The 14,369-nt window shown below is 42.3% G+C and overlaps 1 protein-coding gene across 1 annotated transcript in view; it reads left to right on the forward strand.

The window, feature by feature from the left end:
* cacna1b (neuronal-type voltage-gated calcium channel subunit Cav2.2) overlaps positions 1-14,369 on the forward strand; it is a gene marked incomplete at both ends in the record, with an annotated part of 120,100 nt that overhangs the window by 39,340 nt on the left and 66,391 nt on the right. Inside the window, 5 exon segments of the mRNA NM_001124629.1 lie at positions 2,948-3,037; positions 4,073-4,291; positions 4,454-4,566; positions 6,919-7,031; positions 7,371-7,502. Of these exon segments, the coding sequence (NP_001118101.1) occupies positions 2,948-3,037; positions 4,073-4,291; positions 4,454-4,566; positions 6,919-7,031; positions 7,371-7,502 (667 nt within the window).

Raw genomic sequence — 14,369 nt, forward strand, 5'->3', positions numbered from 1 at the left:
CCACAGGTACACCTCCAATTAACTCAAATGATGTCAATTAGACTTTCAGAAGCTTCTAAAGCCATGACATAATTTTCTGGAATTTTCCAAGCTATTTTTCCAAGCTAAGGCACAGTCAACGTATGTAAACTTCTGACCCACTGGAATTGTGATACAGTGAGTTAAATAATCTGTCTGTAAACAATTGTTGGAAAAATTACTTGTGCCATGCACAAAGTAGATGTCCTAACCGACTTGCCAAAACTATAGTTTGTTAACAAGAAACTTGTGGAGTGGATGAAAAATGAGTTTTAATGACTCCAATCTAAGTGTATGTAAACTTCCGACTTCAACTGTATATACTGTTTTCTATACTATTCTACTGTATCGTAGTCCGTTCACTCTGACATCGATCGTCTATATTTATGTAGTCTTAATTCATTCCTACTTAGATTTGTGTGTATTGGGCATATGTTGTGTAATTTCTTAGATATTACTTGTTAGTAATTACTGCTCTGTCGGAGCTAGAAGCACAAGCATTTTGCTACACCGGCAATAATATCTGCTAATCTCTTGTATGTGACTATTGCATTTTGATTTGATTTGAAGAAACTTTAAAAGTTATTTTAGTTTTCCCCATAGACTGACCTTCATGTCTTAAAGTAATGATGGACTGTCATTTCTTTTTGCTTATTTGAGCTGTTCTTGCCATAATATGGACTTGGTCTTTTACTAAATAGGGCTATCTTCTGTATACCACCCCTACCTTGTCACAGCACAACTGATTGGCTGAAACGCATTAAGAAGGACAGGAATTCCACAAATTAACTTTTAACTTTGCACACCTGTTAATTGAAATGAGTTCCAGGTGACTACGTCATAAAGCTGGTTGAGAGAATGCCAAGAGTGTGCAAAGCTGGCATCAAGGCAAAGGGTGGCTACTTTGAATAATCTCAATATAAAATGTATTTTTTGGTTACTACATGATTCCATGTGTTATTTCATTGTTTTGATGTCTTCACTATTGTTCTACAATGTAGAAAATAGTAAAAATAAAGAAAAACCCTTGAATGAGTAGGCGTGTCCGAACCTTTGACTGGTTCTGTATATCATACAAGGACAATATTCACAAATTCTATGGCACAATGTCAGAGTCATGTCTCAAGTGTACAACTAATAAGGCCTCAATAATCCATGCTTTCTGGGAATGCTATATAGTCCAGAAGTCGTGGGAAGACCTAAAAAGTTGGCTGTCAGAATGATTACAATGTAAACTTACATTGAAACTTACATTGAATCTGTCTCTCTGCATATTTCAAGACATGGCATATGGGGCTGTAGTGAGATACTCAATGACCTGGACAATTCTTTTCTCATCACTCATCTTGAAAAACGTATACTAAGTATTTGGAAGTCAGTCAATTCGCCATCATTGACACACTTCGGAGGGAATCCAGGACTTTTGATTGGAGAAGCATCCAACCTTCACTGTGGGCCCGATGTTGGCAAAGCATTTCATGATGAAGCCGGTGACGAGGGTGGTTAGATCGACAACGCTATCGGTGGAGTCCCGGAACATGTTCCTGTCAGCGTTAGCAAAGCAGTCCTGTAGCATTGCCATCTATTAGGACGACCATTTTTCAATGGAGCGCGTCCTGTTTACCTCCTGTTTTGAGCTTTTGTCTATAAAGGGGAAGCAGGAGTATAGAGTTGTTGTCAGATTTGCCGAAGGGGGACCAGGGAGGGCCTCGTGTGCTTGCTTGTGACTAAAAGTGATCCAGGACTTTATTACACCGAGTGGCAAAGGAGAATTGTTGTTAGAAGTTGGGCATCACTTGTTTTAGTGATGCGGAATTATATTATTTGCATCAAGAAAAGCAAGCTTTGGGTGCAGTTCGTACAGTTCGTCAAGTCTCAGCTTTTTGTTGTTTTCCTGAGCTGGAATGGATACAGCAGTTATGATAACAGAGGAAAACTCTCTCGGGAGGTAGAAGGGTTGGCATTTGACCATCAGGTATTCCAAGACGGGTGAACAATAGGTCGAGACTATCACTAGAGTCAGAACACCAGTTTGTTGATGAAGAGACATATCCGTCCCCCTCTGGTTGTCCCTGAATCCGATGTCCTGTCCCCTCGATGAATATCTTGTACAAATGCCATTTTTCAGTAAAACAGAGGAAAATGTAGTTACGAGCGTCACGTTGATAGCAAATCCGCAATTGGAGGACATCCATCTTATCAAGTGACTATGCACATTGTGATTATGTGCCTTCCTCAAGGGCACATCGACAGATTCTCCTTGTCAGCTTCGGGAGTGAACTAGCAACCGTTCGGTCACAGGAACCCTGCTCTAACCACTAGGCTACTTGCTGCATGGAGTGCAGGTGACTGCATTGTGCAAATGCCAAATATTGCTGACCGAGCAAAGATACAGTTGCTGGAAGGGATGGAGAGAAATGAAAGGACAGATTTATAGGTAAAGATCCAAACGCTGGAGCGTTGTCAATCTGTCTGTCGTTCTATTAAACACCTTATCGGTTCTCTCTATTTCACCATTTACTCATAACTCTCCAGAGAATTAAGATGTTGCTCCGATCCTCATTCATAGAGAACATAAGCAGAGCTCATTTTGCCTCTGAGCAGAGCATTGAAGAGGTACTCTAGATTCTAGAAGGGTTGTAGAGCTTTTGTGACATTGACGGTCATGTGACGATCACATTCATGCACTGCAGTTTTTCATTTCAAGGCTGACTTGAAGCGGAAGCTAGAATCGGTGAATGAAAAATGTGATTGATGCCCACTATTCATTGCATCCAATTAGCCCACACATATGGGGGAGGGGTATGGTGGGTGTGTGTGTGCGTGTGCGTGCGTGCGCTTGGCAGCACATACATATGTGTGTATGTAAATGTCCATGTGTGTGTACATATCCTTACTCCTGCCTCTCTGCTGTGCTGTGTGTATGCAGTGTTGAAACGTGGCAAGGTAAAGAAGAGTAAGAATGACCTGATTGGTGCTGAGGAGGGAGAGGATCACTTCACTGACATGTCCTCTGTTGGTAAGACTCAACCGTCCTGTACTCCTATCTGACTGACCAGTCAACTGTCTGACTGACCCCAACCTTCACATTTGACCTTAACTGACTAAATCAACCTTTGGCTAACACTGACCTTTTAGATAAGTTGAGCTTGTCCTCACAGCTTGTACCGTATCTAGGCTATTGGGAAAAGGTGTCATGTTCCCTCTCTGGTGACCTTTGGCCTATTAAAATGTTTTCCTATTCTTCATGCATCTTTTTAATGCCTCGATGTACTTAACTGTTATCTCTGGTATGTAAACACAAATAACAACACTGACAGTATCAGAGTCAGAGGTTTAGCTTGTTTTACTGATTCTTTGTATCAAATCAAATTGTATCTGTCACATACGCATGTTTAGCGGTGTAGTGAAATGCTTGTGTTTCTAGCTCCAACAGTGCCGTAATATCTAACAATTCACAACAATACACATAATACACACAAACCTAAAAGTAAAAGTGTCATGGGGATGCAGGCTTTACACAGTCAAATCTTATATCAACATTTTTCCTGTTCTAGACTAAAGATCCAATTTCACTCTCATTGAGGCAGATTACATAACCTTTTAATGCAAAAAAATTGCACATTTTCAGAGTGGAAAGTGAGAATTGAGGATACATTTTTGCCTTAGTCATTTGCGTCTTATCCATTTTAGTCTTAGTCGTGAAGGTCTTTCAATTAGCAAAGAAGCTTGGATTTATTCAGGTGGAATGTAGAGCGAGAGTCTAAATATGGAGCTTCTAGTGCGGTTGATTACAGCCTGAAGTAGCCTCAATACTCTTATACTGTTCCCCCTCAGATTCAGAAATACAGACTTAATGCTGGATGCCAATAGTTGTCCAATAGTTGTCCAATAGTTGTCTTTGTAAACTATTAGAACATGTGATATAATGTTCAAATCACCCTAGACTTGCGGATGATGACTTGATAATGATGAACAGTAAATCCCTTTAGGGAATGTGACGTGATGTACAGCATGATACACCTTTCTGTGCTGACTTCCCTACTTTCCCTAGCCCCCCCAGGCTCTCCGTTTGGCCGAGCCAGTGTGAAGAGCAGTAAGCTGGAGAGCTCGTCCTACTTCCGCCGCAAGGAGAGGAGAATGCGTTTCTTCATCCGTCGCATGGTCAAAGCCCAGAGCTTCTACTGGATAGTACTATGTCTGGTGGGCCTCAACACACTGTGTGTGGCCATCGTCCACTACGACCAGCCTGAGTGGCTCACCACTGCCCTCTGTAAGTCACACACACACGTGTGTATGCACACCAGGCACGTGCACACACACAGATGCCTACACACACATGCACAAATACACACACATTCACAATTAAATGGATGATTATTAGTAGCTGATGCATTTAGTCATTGATGGTTCTCCATCCCCCCTGGAACCCCAGACCTGGCAGAGTTTGTGTTCCTGGGTCTGTTCCTGTCTGAGATGAGCCTGAAGATGTATGGCCTGGGAGCCAGGAACTACTTCCATTCCTCTTTCAACTGCTTCGACTTTAGTGTAAGTCACCATAAATGCCTGTGCAATACCTTTAAGAGCTAATTCATCTGTCTCAGATACAGATGCTTACTTAATTTGACTTACATGGCAACTGGATACATTTTTTATATGATAATTAAATGTTGAATTGTTTGATGTTAAATTTTGAATTGAATCAATTGATTGAATTGATTGGTCCTCTGTAGCTCAGTTGGTAGAGCATGGTGCTTGTAATGCCAGGATAGTGAGTTTGATTCTCCGGACCACCCATACATAAAATGAATGCACTCATGACTGTAAGTTGCTTGGGATCAAAGTGTCTGCTAAAAAGTATTTAGACCCCTTGACTTTTACCACATTTTGTTACGTTACAGCCTTATGCTAAAATTGATGAAATAAATAAAAATCCTCAGCAATCTACACACAATAACCCATAATACCCCATTAAAAACAGGTTCTTAATTTTTATTGCAAATGTATTAAAAACAAAAAACAACTTAAGTATTCAGACCCTTTGCTATGAGACTCGAAATTGAGCTCAGGTGCATCCTGTTTCCATGGATTATCCTTGATGGTTCTACAACTTGATTGGAGTCAACCTGTGGTAAATTCAATTGATTGTACATGATTTGGAAAGGCACACACCTATCTGTATAATGTTGACAGTTGATCAAAAAACCAAGCCATGAGGTCGAAGGAATTGTCCGTAGAGCTCCGAGACAGGATTGTGTCGAGGCACAGATCTGCGGAAGGGTACCAAATCATTTCTGCAATATTAAAGGTCCCCAAGAACACAGTGGCCTCCATCATTCTTAAATGGAAGACGTTTGGAAGTCCCGGCCAAACTGAGCAATCGGGGGAGAAGAGCCTTGGTCAGGGAGGTGACCAAGAACCTGATGGTCACTCTGACAGAGCTCCAGAGTTCCTCTGTGGAGATAGGAGGACCTTCCAGAAGGACTACTATCTCCGCAGCACTCCACCAATCAGGTCTTTATGGTAGAGTAGCCAGACGGAAGACACTCCTCTGTAAAAGGCACATGACAGCCCGCTTGGAGTTTGCCAAAAGGCACCTAAAGACTCTCAGACCATGAGAAACAGGATTCTCTGATAAAACCAAGATTGAACTATTTGGCCTGAATGCCAAGCATCACTTCTGAAGGGAACCTGGCACAATCCCTATGGTGAAGCATGGTGGTGGCAGCAGCATGCTGTGTGGATGTTTTTCAGCAGCAGGGACTGGGAGACTAGTCAGGATCGAAGCAAAGATGAACGGAGCAAAGTTCAGAGAGCTCCTTGATGAAAACCTGCTCCACATTGCTCAGGACCTCAGACTGGGGCGAAGGTTTACCTTCCAACCGGACAACAGCCTTAAGCACACAGCAGAGACAACACAGGAGTGGCTTCGGGACAAGTCTCTGAATGTCTTTGAGTTGCCCAGGCACATCCCAGACTTGAACAATCAATCGAACATCTCTGGTGACACTCCCCATCCAACCTGACAAAGCTTGAGAGGATCTGCAGAGAAGAATAGGAGAAAATCCCCAAATACTGGTGTGTCAAGCTTGTAGCGTCATACCCAAGAAGCCTCAAGGCTGTAATCACTGCCAAAGGTGCTTCAACAAAGTACTGAGTAAAGGGTCTGAGTACTTATGTAAAAGTGATATTTCCGTTTGAAATGTTTAATAAATTAGCAAAAAATGTATTCTTTATTGTTTTTGCTTAGTCTTTATGGGGCATTGTATGTAAATTGATAGGGGGGAAAAGTCATATTTTAGAATAAGGCTGTAACTTACCAAAATGTGAAAAAGGTTGAAGGGTCTGAATACTTTCTGAATGGACTGTGTGTATGTATACAGTACCAGTCAAAAGTTTGGACACACCTACTCATTCCAGGGTTTTTCTTAGTTGTTTTACTATTTTCCACATTGTAGAATAACTGACACAACTGATTGGCTCAAAGATGGAGATGGAAAGATGGAAATAAATTCCACAAATTAACTTTTAACAAAGCACAACTGTTAATTGAAATGCATTCCAGGTGACTACCTCATGAAGCTGGTTGAGAGAATAGTCTGCAAAGCTGGCACCAAGGCAATATTTGAAGAATCTCAAATATAAAATATATTTTGATTTGTTTATCAATTTTTTGGTTACTGCATGATTCCATGTGTTATTTCATGGTTTTGATGTCTTCGCAATTATTCTACAATGTAGAAAATAGTCAAATTAAGAAAAACACTTGAATGAGTAGGTGTGTCCAAACTTTTGACTGATACTGTATAATCAGTGACAGTGATTAGCTGCTGAGTAGCAAGTAGTAGCTACTTTGTTACAGTAGCTCTTTCGCCTTTTCTCCTGTCCTCTTCTCCACAGGTGATAATAGGGAGTATACTTGAGGTGGTGTGGTCTATAATCAAACCAGGGGCATCCTATGGCATTAGTGTGCTGAGGGCTCTTCGTCTGCTCAGGTTATTCAAATTTACCAAGTGAGTGAACACACATTTCTCATACAAGATATCAACATACATTCAGAATCAAATGTGGTGACAATATGAATAATTTTTCCTCAGAGGAATGTTTAGCATTGTCCCACTCTGTCAGTCTATAATCCTATTAAAGTTAGATTGCAATCATTTTATACTCACTAGATTAGTCAATAATCATGTGATTCACAACAAAAATGGAAAATGTGGATCTATTTACCGGTAGTACCACAATCAACCCTCCCACCATCCTTTCCTCCCTATATTCTCCTTGTCCATTCACCACTATCTCCATCTCTTTCTCTCTCTCTTCCTCCTTTCTCTTCTCTCTGCTCTTCCCAGGTACTGGAACTCCCTGAGGAACCTGGTAGTGTCTCTTCTCAACTCAATGAAGTCCATTATCAGCTTGCTCTTCCTCCTCTTCCTCTTCATCGTTGTCTTTGCCCTGCTGGGCATGCAGCTCTTTGGAGGACAGTGAGTATTCCCTACACACTCCTCCATGGAACCTGACCCTTGACCCCTAACCACACCTACCTACCTGCCTACCTGATCGCCTCTCTCTCTCTCTCTCTCTCTCTCTTTCTCTCTCTTTCTCTCTCTGTCTCTGTCTCTGTCTCTAACCCCTGATCCAGCACTGCCGTGGTGGCAGACACATTGCCAGAGCAGGGACCGGCACAGCAGTGTAGCTTTAAAACCAGACTGTGTAAAACCTCCTGATCTGTGCTACGATGTGTTAATGAAAGGCCTGGCTCTAACCCAGCTCTGCCTGCAGACAGCCACAAACACACCATCTGGTGGGACACTGTTTATCATTTAGACCGGAGGCCAGCCAAAATACCTTCCTCATTGTTTAGTCTGGTTTACACAGTTTATGTTGTTGTTAGATTTTTACCTCAGCGCTCTGAGTCAAAATAAGCTACCTTTCCCATTATATCCTCAACATTGTAGCAGGTACGAGGTTAGAGCTCTTGAGGGAAACTCCTGTGTCATATTCTCATCTGTCTTCCAGAATGACGCCATTGGCGGGTGCTGCGCTCCAACTGGGCTATTTGGAGGGAGAAAGAGAGATGGTTGCCATTTTAAACTGGCTGTCCCGTCATAATTGCCACGTTAGTCTAGGCTGATGGATATGTGTGAAAACACTCTGACATGCACATGGTGCTCAGCTGTTGGGCCACATGCCTATCGTGATGAGTCTGAATCCATTTTCCTATAATCACCTATGTTCCGACTCCTTATGAATGGACATGGGAGACAGAGAAAAGGCATTAATAGACTTCTATATTTGAGCTCAGACAGTTAATGATTGAGTTGATTATACACTGCAGAGGTTGCATCCCTATCAGCCAGCCTCAGACAAATGTCTCATTAAAATCCAGGGAGGTAGTGAAAGTAAACGGTTTGAGAGAGCAGTCTCCTGCTCCACAGGGATTTGAATGTCTGCAGGACATAACTGCCTGCAGGAGATTTGTGAAAAGCTAAGCTAAAAGCAAAGCAGTGTGACAAAAACAACAGAGTTACATATGGGATTAACAGTGTGTGCAAATGTAGTAAGATTAGGGAGGTACGGTAATAAATGGGCCAAAGAGGCAAAATTATTAGAAATTGGCATTAACACTGGAATGATAGATGTGCAGATGATGATGTGCAAGTAGAGATACTGGGGTGTAAAAGGGCAAAAATAAATAACAATATGGGGATGAGGTAGTTGGGTGGGCTATTTTCAGATGAGCTATGTACAGGTGCAATGATCAGTAAGCTGCTCTGACAGCTGATGCTTAAAGTTAGTGAGGGAGATAAAATTCTCCAGCTTCAGCGTCTAGTGCTTTGGGAACAGAGAATTAAAGGAGCAAATTTCTGGGCGCAGTATAATAGATTCAGGGCATAATGTACAGACAAGGGTATGGTAGGATGTGAATACGGTAGAGGTAAACCTAGGCGTTGAGTGACGATGAGAGAGGTTTTGTCTCTGGAGGCACCAGTTGAGCCAGGACAGGTCTCCATATGTGTGTGTAGTGGGACAAAAGAGGCATGTTGATCGGGATTGAGGGCTCTACAGTGAAGAAGATCTAGCCGAGACAGCAGTAGACAAGGCATATCGACATTAGAGAGAGGCATAAAGTAATCACAGGTGTTGGTCGGGAGAGCTAAGACAACGGGTAAATGGCTATGAATGGGCAGAGCGGGTCAGTTAGGTACATATAGGGCCTGAGTTCGAGGCTGGGGCCAACAGATAAACAAAATGAGGTACCGTGTTATTGAAACAGTCCAGGGGGCATCAGCTGTGTAGCCGAGTGATCACAGGGTCCAATGAACAGCAATAGGTGAGTCAGGGGGCCGTTCGGTAGTCACTACTACGCTAGACAAGCGAGGGACACGGTGTTCAGAAAAGCTAGCCGGCTGGGGCTAGCAGGTGGTTCTTCGGCGACATCGTAACGGAATGGCATGTTGAGAACACATCGGGCGATTACTTCGGCAGACCAGTCGTGATGGATCGGCGGGGTTCCTTGTCAACAGTAAAGGGTCCAGGCCAATTGGCAAAATAGGTATTGTAGCCCTAGAATCAGCTGGTATATGGGCCTAGCTCGAGGCTAGCTCAAGGCTACTTGGTGCTTGCTTCGGGACAGAGGAGCTAGCTGGGATGATCCGGTGTAATGATCCAGAGCGGCAGAAATCCTGTGACGTGGTGGAGAGAATGGAATAAAAATAGCAGATCTGTACCACATTGGGTGAGGTGGGTTGCAGGAAAGTATATTTAGTTAGTAGATAGAAATTGAGATTAAAATACAGTGCCTTGCGAAAGTATTCGGCCCCCTTGAACTTTGCGACCTTTTGCCACATTTCAGGCTTCAAACATAAAGATATAAAACTGTATTTTTTTGTGAAGAATCAACAACAAGTGGGACACAATCATGAAGTGGAACGACATTTATTGGATATTTTCTGGAAGAAAACCTGATGGAGTCTGCAAAAGACCTGAGACTGGGACGGAGATTTGTCCTCCAACAAGACAATGATCCAAAACATAAAGCAAAATCTACAATGGAATGGTTCAAAAATAAACATATCCAGGTGTTAGAATGGCCAAGTCAAAGTCCAGACCTGAATCCAATCGAGAATCTGTGGAAAGAACTGAAAACTGCTGTTCACAAATGCTCTCCATCCAACCTCACTGAGCTCGAGCTGTTTTGCAAGGAGGAATGGGAAAAAATGTCAGTCTCTCGATGTGCAAACTGATAGAGACATACCCCAAGCGACTTACAGCTGTAATCGCAGAAAATGGTGGCGCTACAAAGTATTAACTTAAGGGGGCTGAATAATTTTGCACGCCCAATTTTTCAGTTTTTGATTTGTTAAAAAAGGTTGAAATATCCAATAAATGTCGTTCCACTTCATGATTGTGTCCCACTTGTTGTTGATTCTTCACAAAAAAATACAGTTTTATATCTTTATGTTTGAAGCCTGAAATGTGGCAAATGGTCGCAAAGTTCAAGGGGGCCGAATACTTTCGCAAGGCATATAAGTACATAAGAAAAAAAACTGCTATTTACACGGGATAAGATACGGGATAAGACACGGGATAAGACAAAGACAAACACACATCTGATTGCTACGCCATCTTGGAAATCAAATGCTCAAACCAAATGGTCATACGAACAATGGGGAGGATGGAAAGATAATGCAGTAGGAATTATTTTGCCGGGGATTGTGTTTAGTATTCATTTTTATTCACTTGTTGAAACCTGCCAACTTGATGCAACTTGATTCCATTGATAAAGTAAGCTGAAATAACAAGGGATTTGTTTTTTAGATCCAACCAATTTTTTTCCCAGTGGTAGGCCCTTTCGTCTTAACTTCATTCTCATTGGTTATATAGGATATTTTGTGGTTTTCATGTTAGATATAAACATTTGATTATTACTTACTCTATTAGATAGAGATGGTGTTTTATAGGTGTGCTTTGTATTGAATCCCTCACGTGTTTCAGGGAACCTCTCAAAACTCAAATTTAGAGTGTGGCCACTTTAATGGAAGCGGATCCAACGCCTGCGTTCCCTTCTCGTTGTTAACTAGAGCATATTCCTCCCATTCTCCACAGAGCAGAGCTATTGTCTCAGGCGGTGGGGGGTGGAGGAGGGGGTTGGGTGGCAGAATCCATCGCAGTGTATCAGAGCCTCCTCTCACAAGCCTCTGTTTGAGGATTGATTTAATGACGTCTCTATAGATGCCTTGGGGGGCGAAACAACAACATCCAATCCCTATTATCAGAGAAAACACTGGAGTTCTGCACAGTGGCATCAGAGCATGCAGCCGCCACTGCCACCAGTGTGCCAACCTAGAAAAAGAAAGGGAACGAGGGAAAAGGCTGCATATCTGTAGGTGGACAATCTACAATTTACCACGCCCATGCTTAATATCTCTCGCTCACACACCACCACCACCAATTGCTCTCTAAGCAGGGTACATTAGTTGTTTATAGAGCTGGTTGCTGTGGTAACCCTAGGTGCCCTCCTACCCATCCAACCACCCCATGCCTTCCTTCCTCTGAAGCGCTTCTCCTTACACGACCCCATCACTTCCTCTGATGCTCTTCTCCTCACACGACCCCATCACTTCCTCTGATGCTCTTCTCCTCACACTACCCCATCACTTCCTCTGATGCTCTTCTCCTCACACGACCCCATCACTTCCTCTGATGTTCTTCTCCTCACACGACCCCATCACTTCCTCTGATTCTCTTCTCCTCACACGACCCCATCACTTCTGCTCACACTTTGTCCTCTCACATCCCCATCACTTCCATCCTGATGCTCTTCTCCTTACACGTCCCCATCCCTTCCATCCTGATCCTGACATCCTGACATTTTTTTTACCATAGCATGTACTTGAACATGTTTAAATTGACCAATTCAGCACATTTGGGCAAGCTCCTGGCAGACTTGATACAAAATATTGTGCAGTAATGTAATTCTTCACTGGATCAGTCTGAAACTTTGCACACACTGCTGCCATCTGGTGACCAAAATCTAAATGACACATAGACTCCTATCTGAAAGTATGGCCTTTCTCTTGCATTTCAAAGATGATGGAACATAAATAAGTGCATGTTTTTTGGTTTGTATTATCTTTTACCAGATCTAATAATTAAAAAAAAAAAAGGGTACGATCCTTAAGAGTGCCTTTGAATGGGGTATGGTAGTAGGTGCCAGGCGCACCGGTTTATGTCAAGAACTGCAACACTGCTTGGTGTATCAAGAATGGTCTACCATTCTTGTTGTGAGGATACAGAATCCATAGACCATTTATTTTGGTATTGTCCTCAGGTAGCCTGTTTCTGGTCTCAGGTTCAAGAATGGCTGAAAATGCATTGATCTAAAATTGACCCTAGAAATAGTACTGTTAGGAGATCTGGAGAGACCCGATCAGTCAATTACTAATATACTAATACTCTTATTAAAATAATTTATCTTCAACACGCAATCTGTAGATTCTATTCGATTAGATAGATTGAAATTGTACATTAAACATCATAGCATAACATAATTGATTAGGTGTTGTGTAGAAACATGAAGTGGGTGTCCCAGCAGAGATAGATGGGATGGGCTAAGGGAAGCTGAGGGTGACCAGCAGAGATAGATGGGATGGGCTGAGGGAAGCTGAAGTTTGGTATGTTGAATTGGAGACAAGTGGGAGTGGAGTTGCTGTGTGAGAGAGAGAATGATGGTCAAAAGATAAAGGGGGAAAAAGTCTAAATAAAACATAATAAAAGTACATTTGAATGACACTAAGTGGCAGTGTTTTTACAGCTAATGCCGGTTTGCCGAGGCTGATGCCGTGCAGGTGTTTGTACACATGCATATACACACACTCTCATTCAAATACACACATACAAGAACACACACATACATGTAATAGTGCCAGACATGCACACAAACATTTCAAGTTGGCATTGCTGTTATGATTTCAGTTGTCCTTGATGTCCATTTTTTTGCATTGTTGTTTGCTGTTTTCTTCTGTCTTTTCCTTTTTTCTCTTTAGTTCATTCTCTTGGTTGTGGGGGTGGGGGGGGGGGGGGCTGTGGGAAAGGTCTCGAAAGGTTGAGGGACAGCTGTTGGGGAACTGTGGGGGGTTCTTAGAGGGTTTGGGTTTCACAAGATTGATCATGAAAAAGGAAATTATGACATATATTTCATATCACTATCATGCACACGCACACACCCTCACACATAAGGATGGCTCTGTTGCGGATAGACTGGATACATGTTTGATAGTGTCTTGATGCTGTATTGTTTGTCCTTCATGTTCTAATATTTTAATGTTACCGGTTCCTTGTGTTTTTGGTAATAAATAATTATATATAATAACAAAAAGAATGGTCCACCACCCAAAGGACATCCAGCCAACTGTACACAACTGTGGGAAGCATTGGAGGCAACATGGGCCAACACCCCTGTGGAACACTTTTGACACCTTGTCATTCCGCAATGAATTGAGGCTGTTCTGAGGGCAAAAGGGGGGTGGAGGGGTGCAACGCAATATTAGGAAGGTGTTCCAAATGTTTGTTATACTCAGTTTAGGACTCTGTGTAACTGCTATTGCAAGTGCTAAGGTAAGTCCATCAACATTGTTTTGATGGATATTGATATTGTTCAACAATTGACAAAACTGTATGAAAAAAAGTGCTCCTATGAAAATGTGCATCTTCTCTGAACACTGTATGAAGTGTAGAAAACAAATGATCAGTTTGCTGCAGGGGACGGTAAGCATTTGACCGTGTTTGAATTGAAGGATCATCATAGGTAGCATGTATCTGGGGTTTGTGCTTGTTCTGTGGGAGGACCATACATTCCTCCATTGCATCTTTATTTCATTCTCTCACTTCTTCACATCTTCTCCAGTTTCAAGACTGCAGACTCAGGTTTTGGCAGGTTTGTTCCTCAAAATGGAGGAGGTCGTTTTAAGATGGGGTGGGGGTTCTTGACAACTTGAGCAGCATTTCCTCTGTGTGTGTGTGTGTGTTTGTGTGTGTGTGTGTGTGTGTGTGTGTGTGTGTGTGTGTGTATATGTGTGTGTGTGTGTGATTGGTAAGGTCATACAAATGATCTGGATAATACTTGGGCATATTGCTTATTATTATTGCTTACAGCCCATATTATTTATTTACTCAATTTAAAAGTATCTGTTTTTAACCTCTATTCCGCTGAGCTTTGCATTGACTGTAATGGAGGATTTTGACCTGTCAGACACACAGCTACCTCTGATGTTCAGGTCTCTTCTACATGTCCTCATTATCTGACTGCATCCCAAATGGCACACTGTTGCCTTTATAGTGTGCTACTA

This window comes from Oncorhynchus mykiss, chromosome 5 (assembly GCF_013265735.2).
Source record: "Oncorhynchus mykiss isolate Arlee chromosome 5, USDA_OmykA_1.1, whole genome shotgun sequence".
NCBI lineage: Eukaryota > Metazoa > Chordata > Actinopteri > Salmoniformes > Salmonidae > Oncorhynchus > Oncorhynchus mykiss.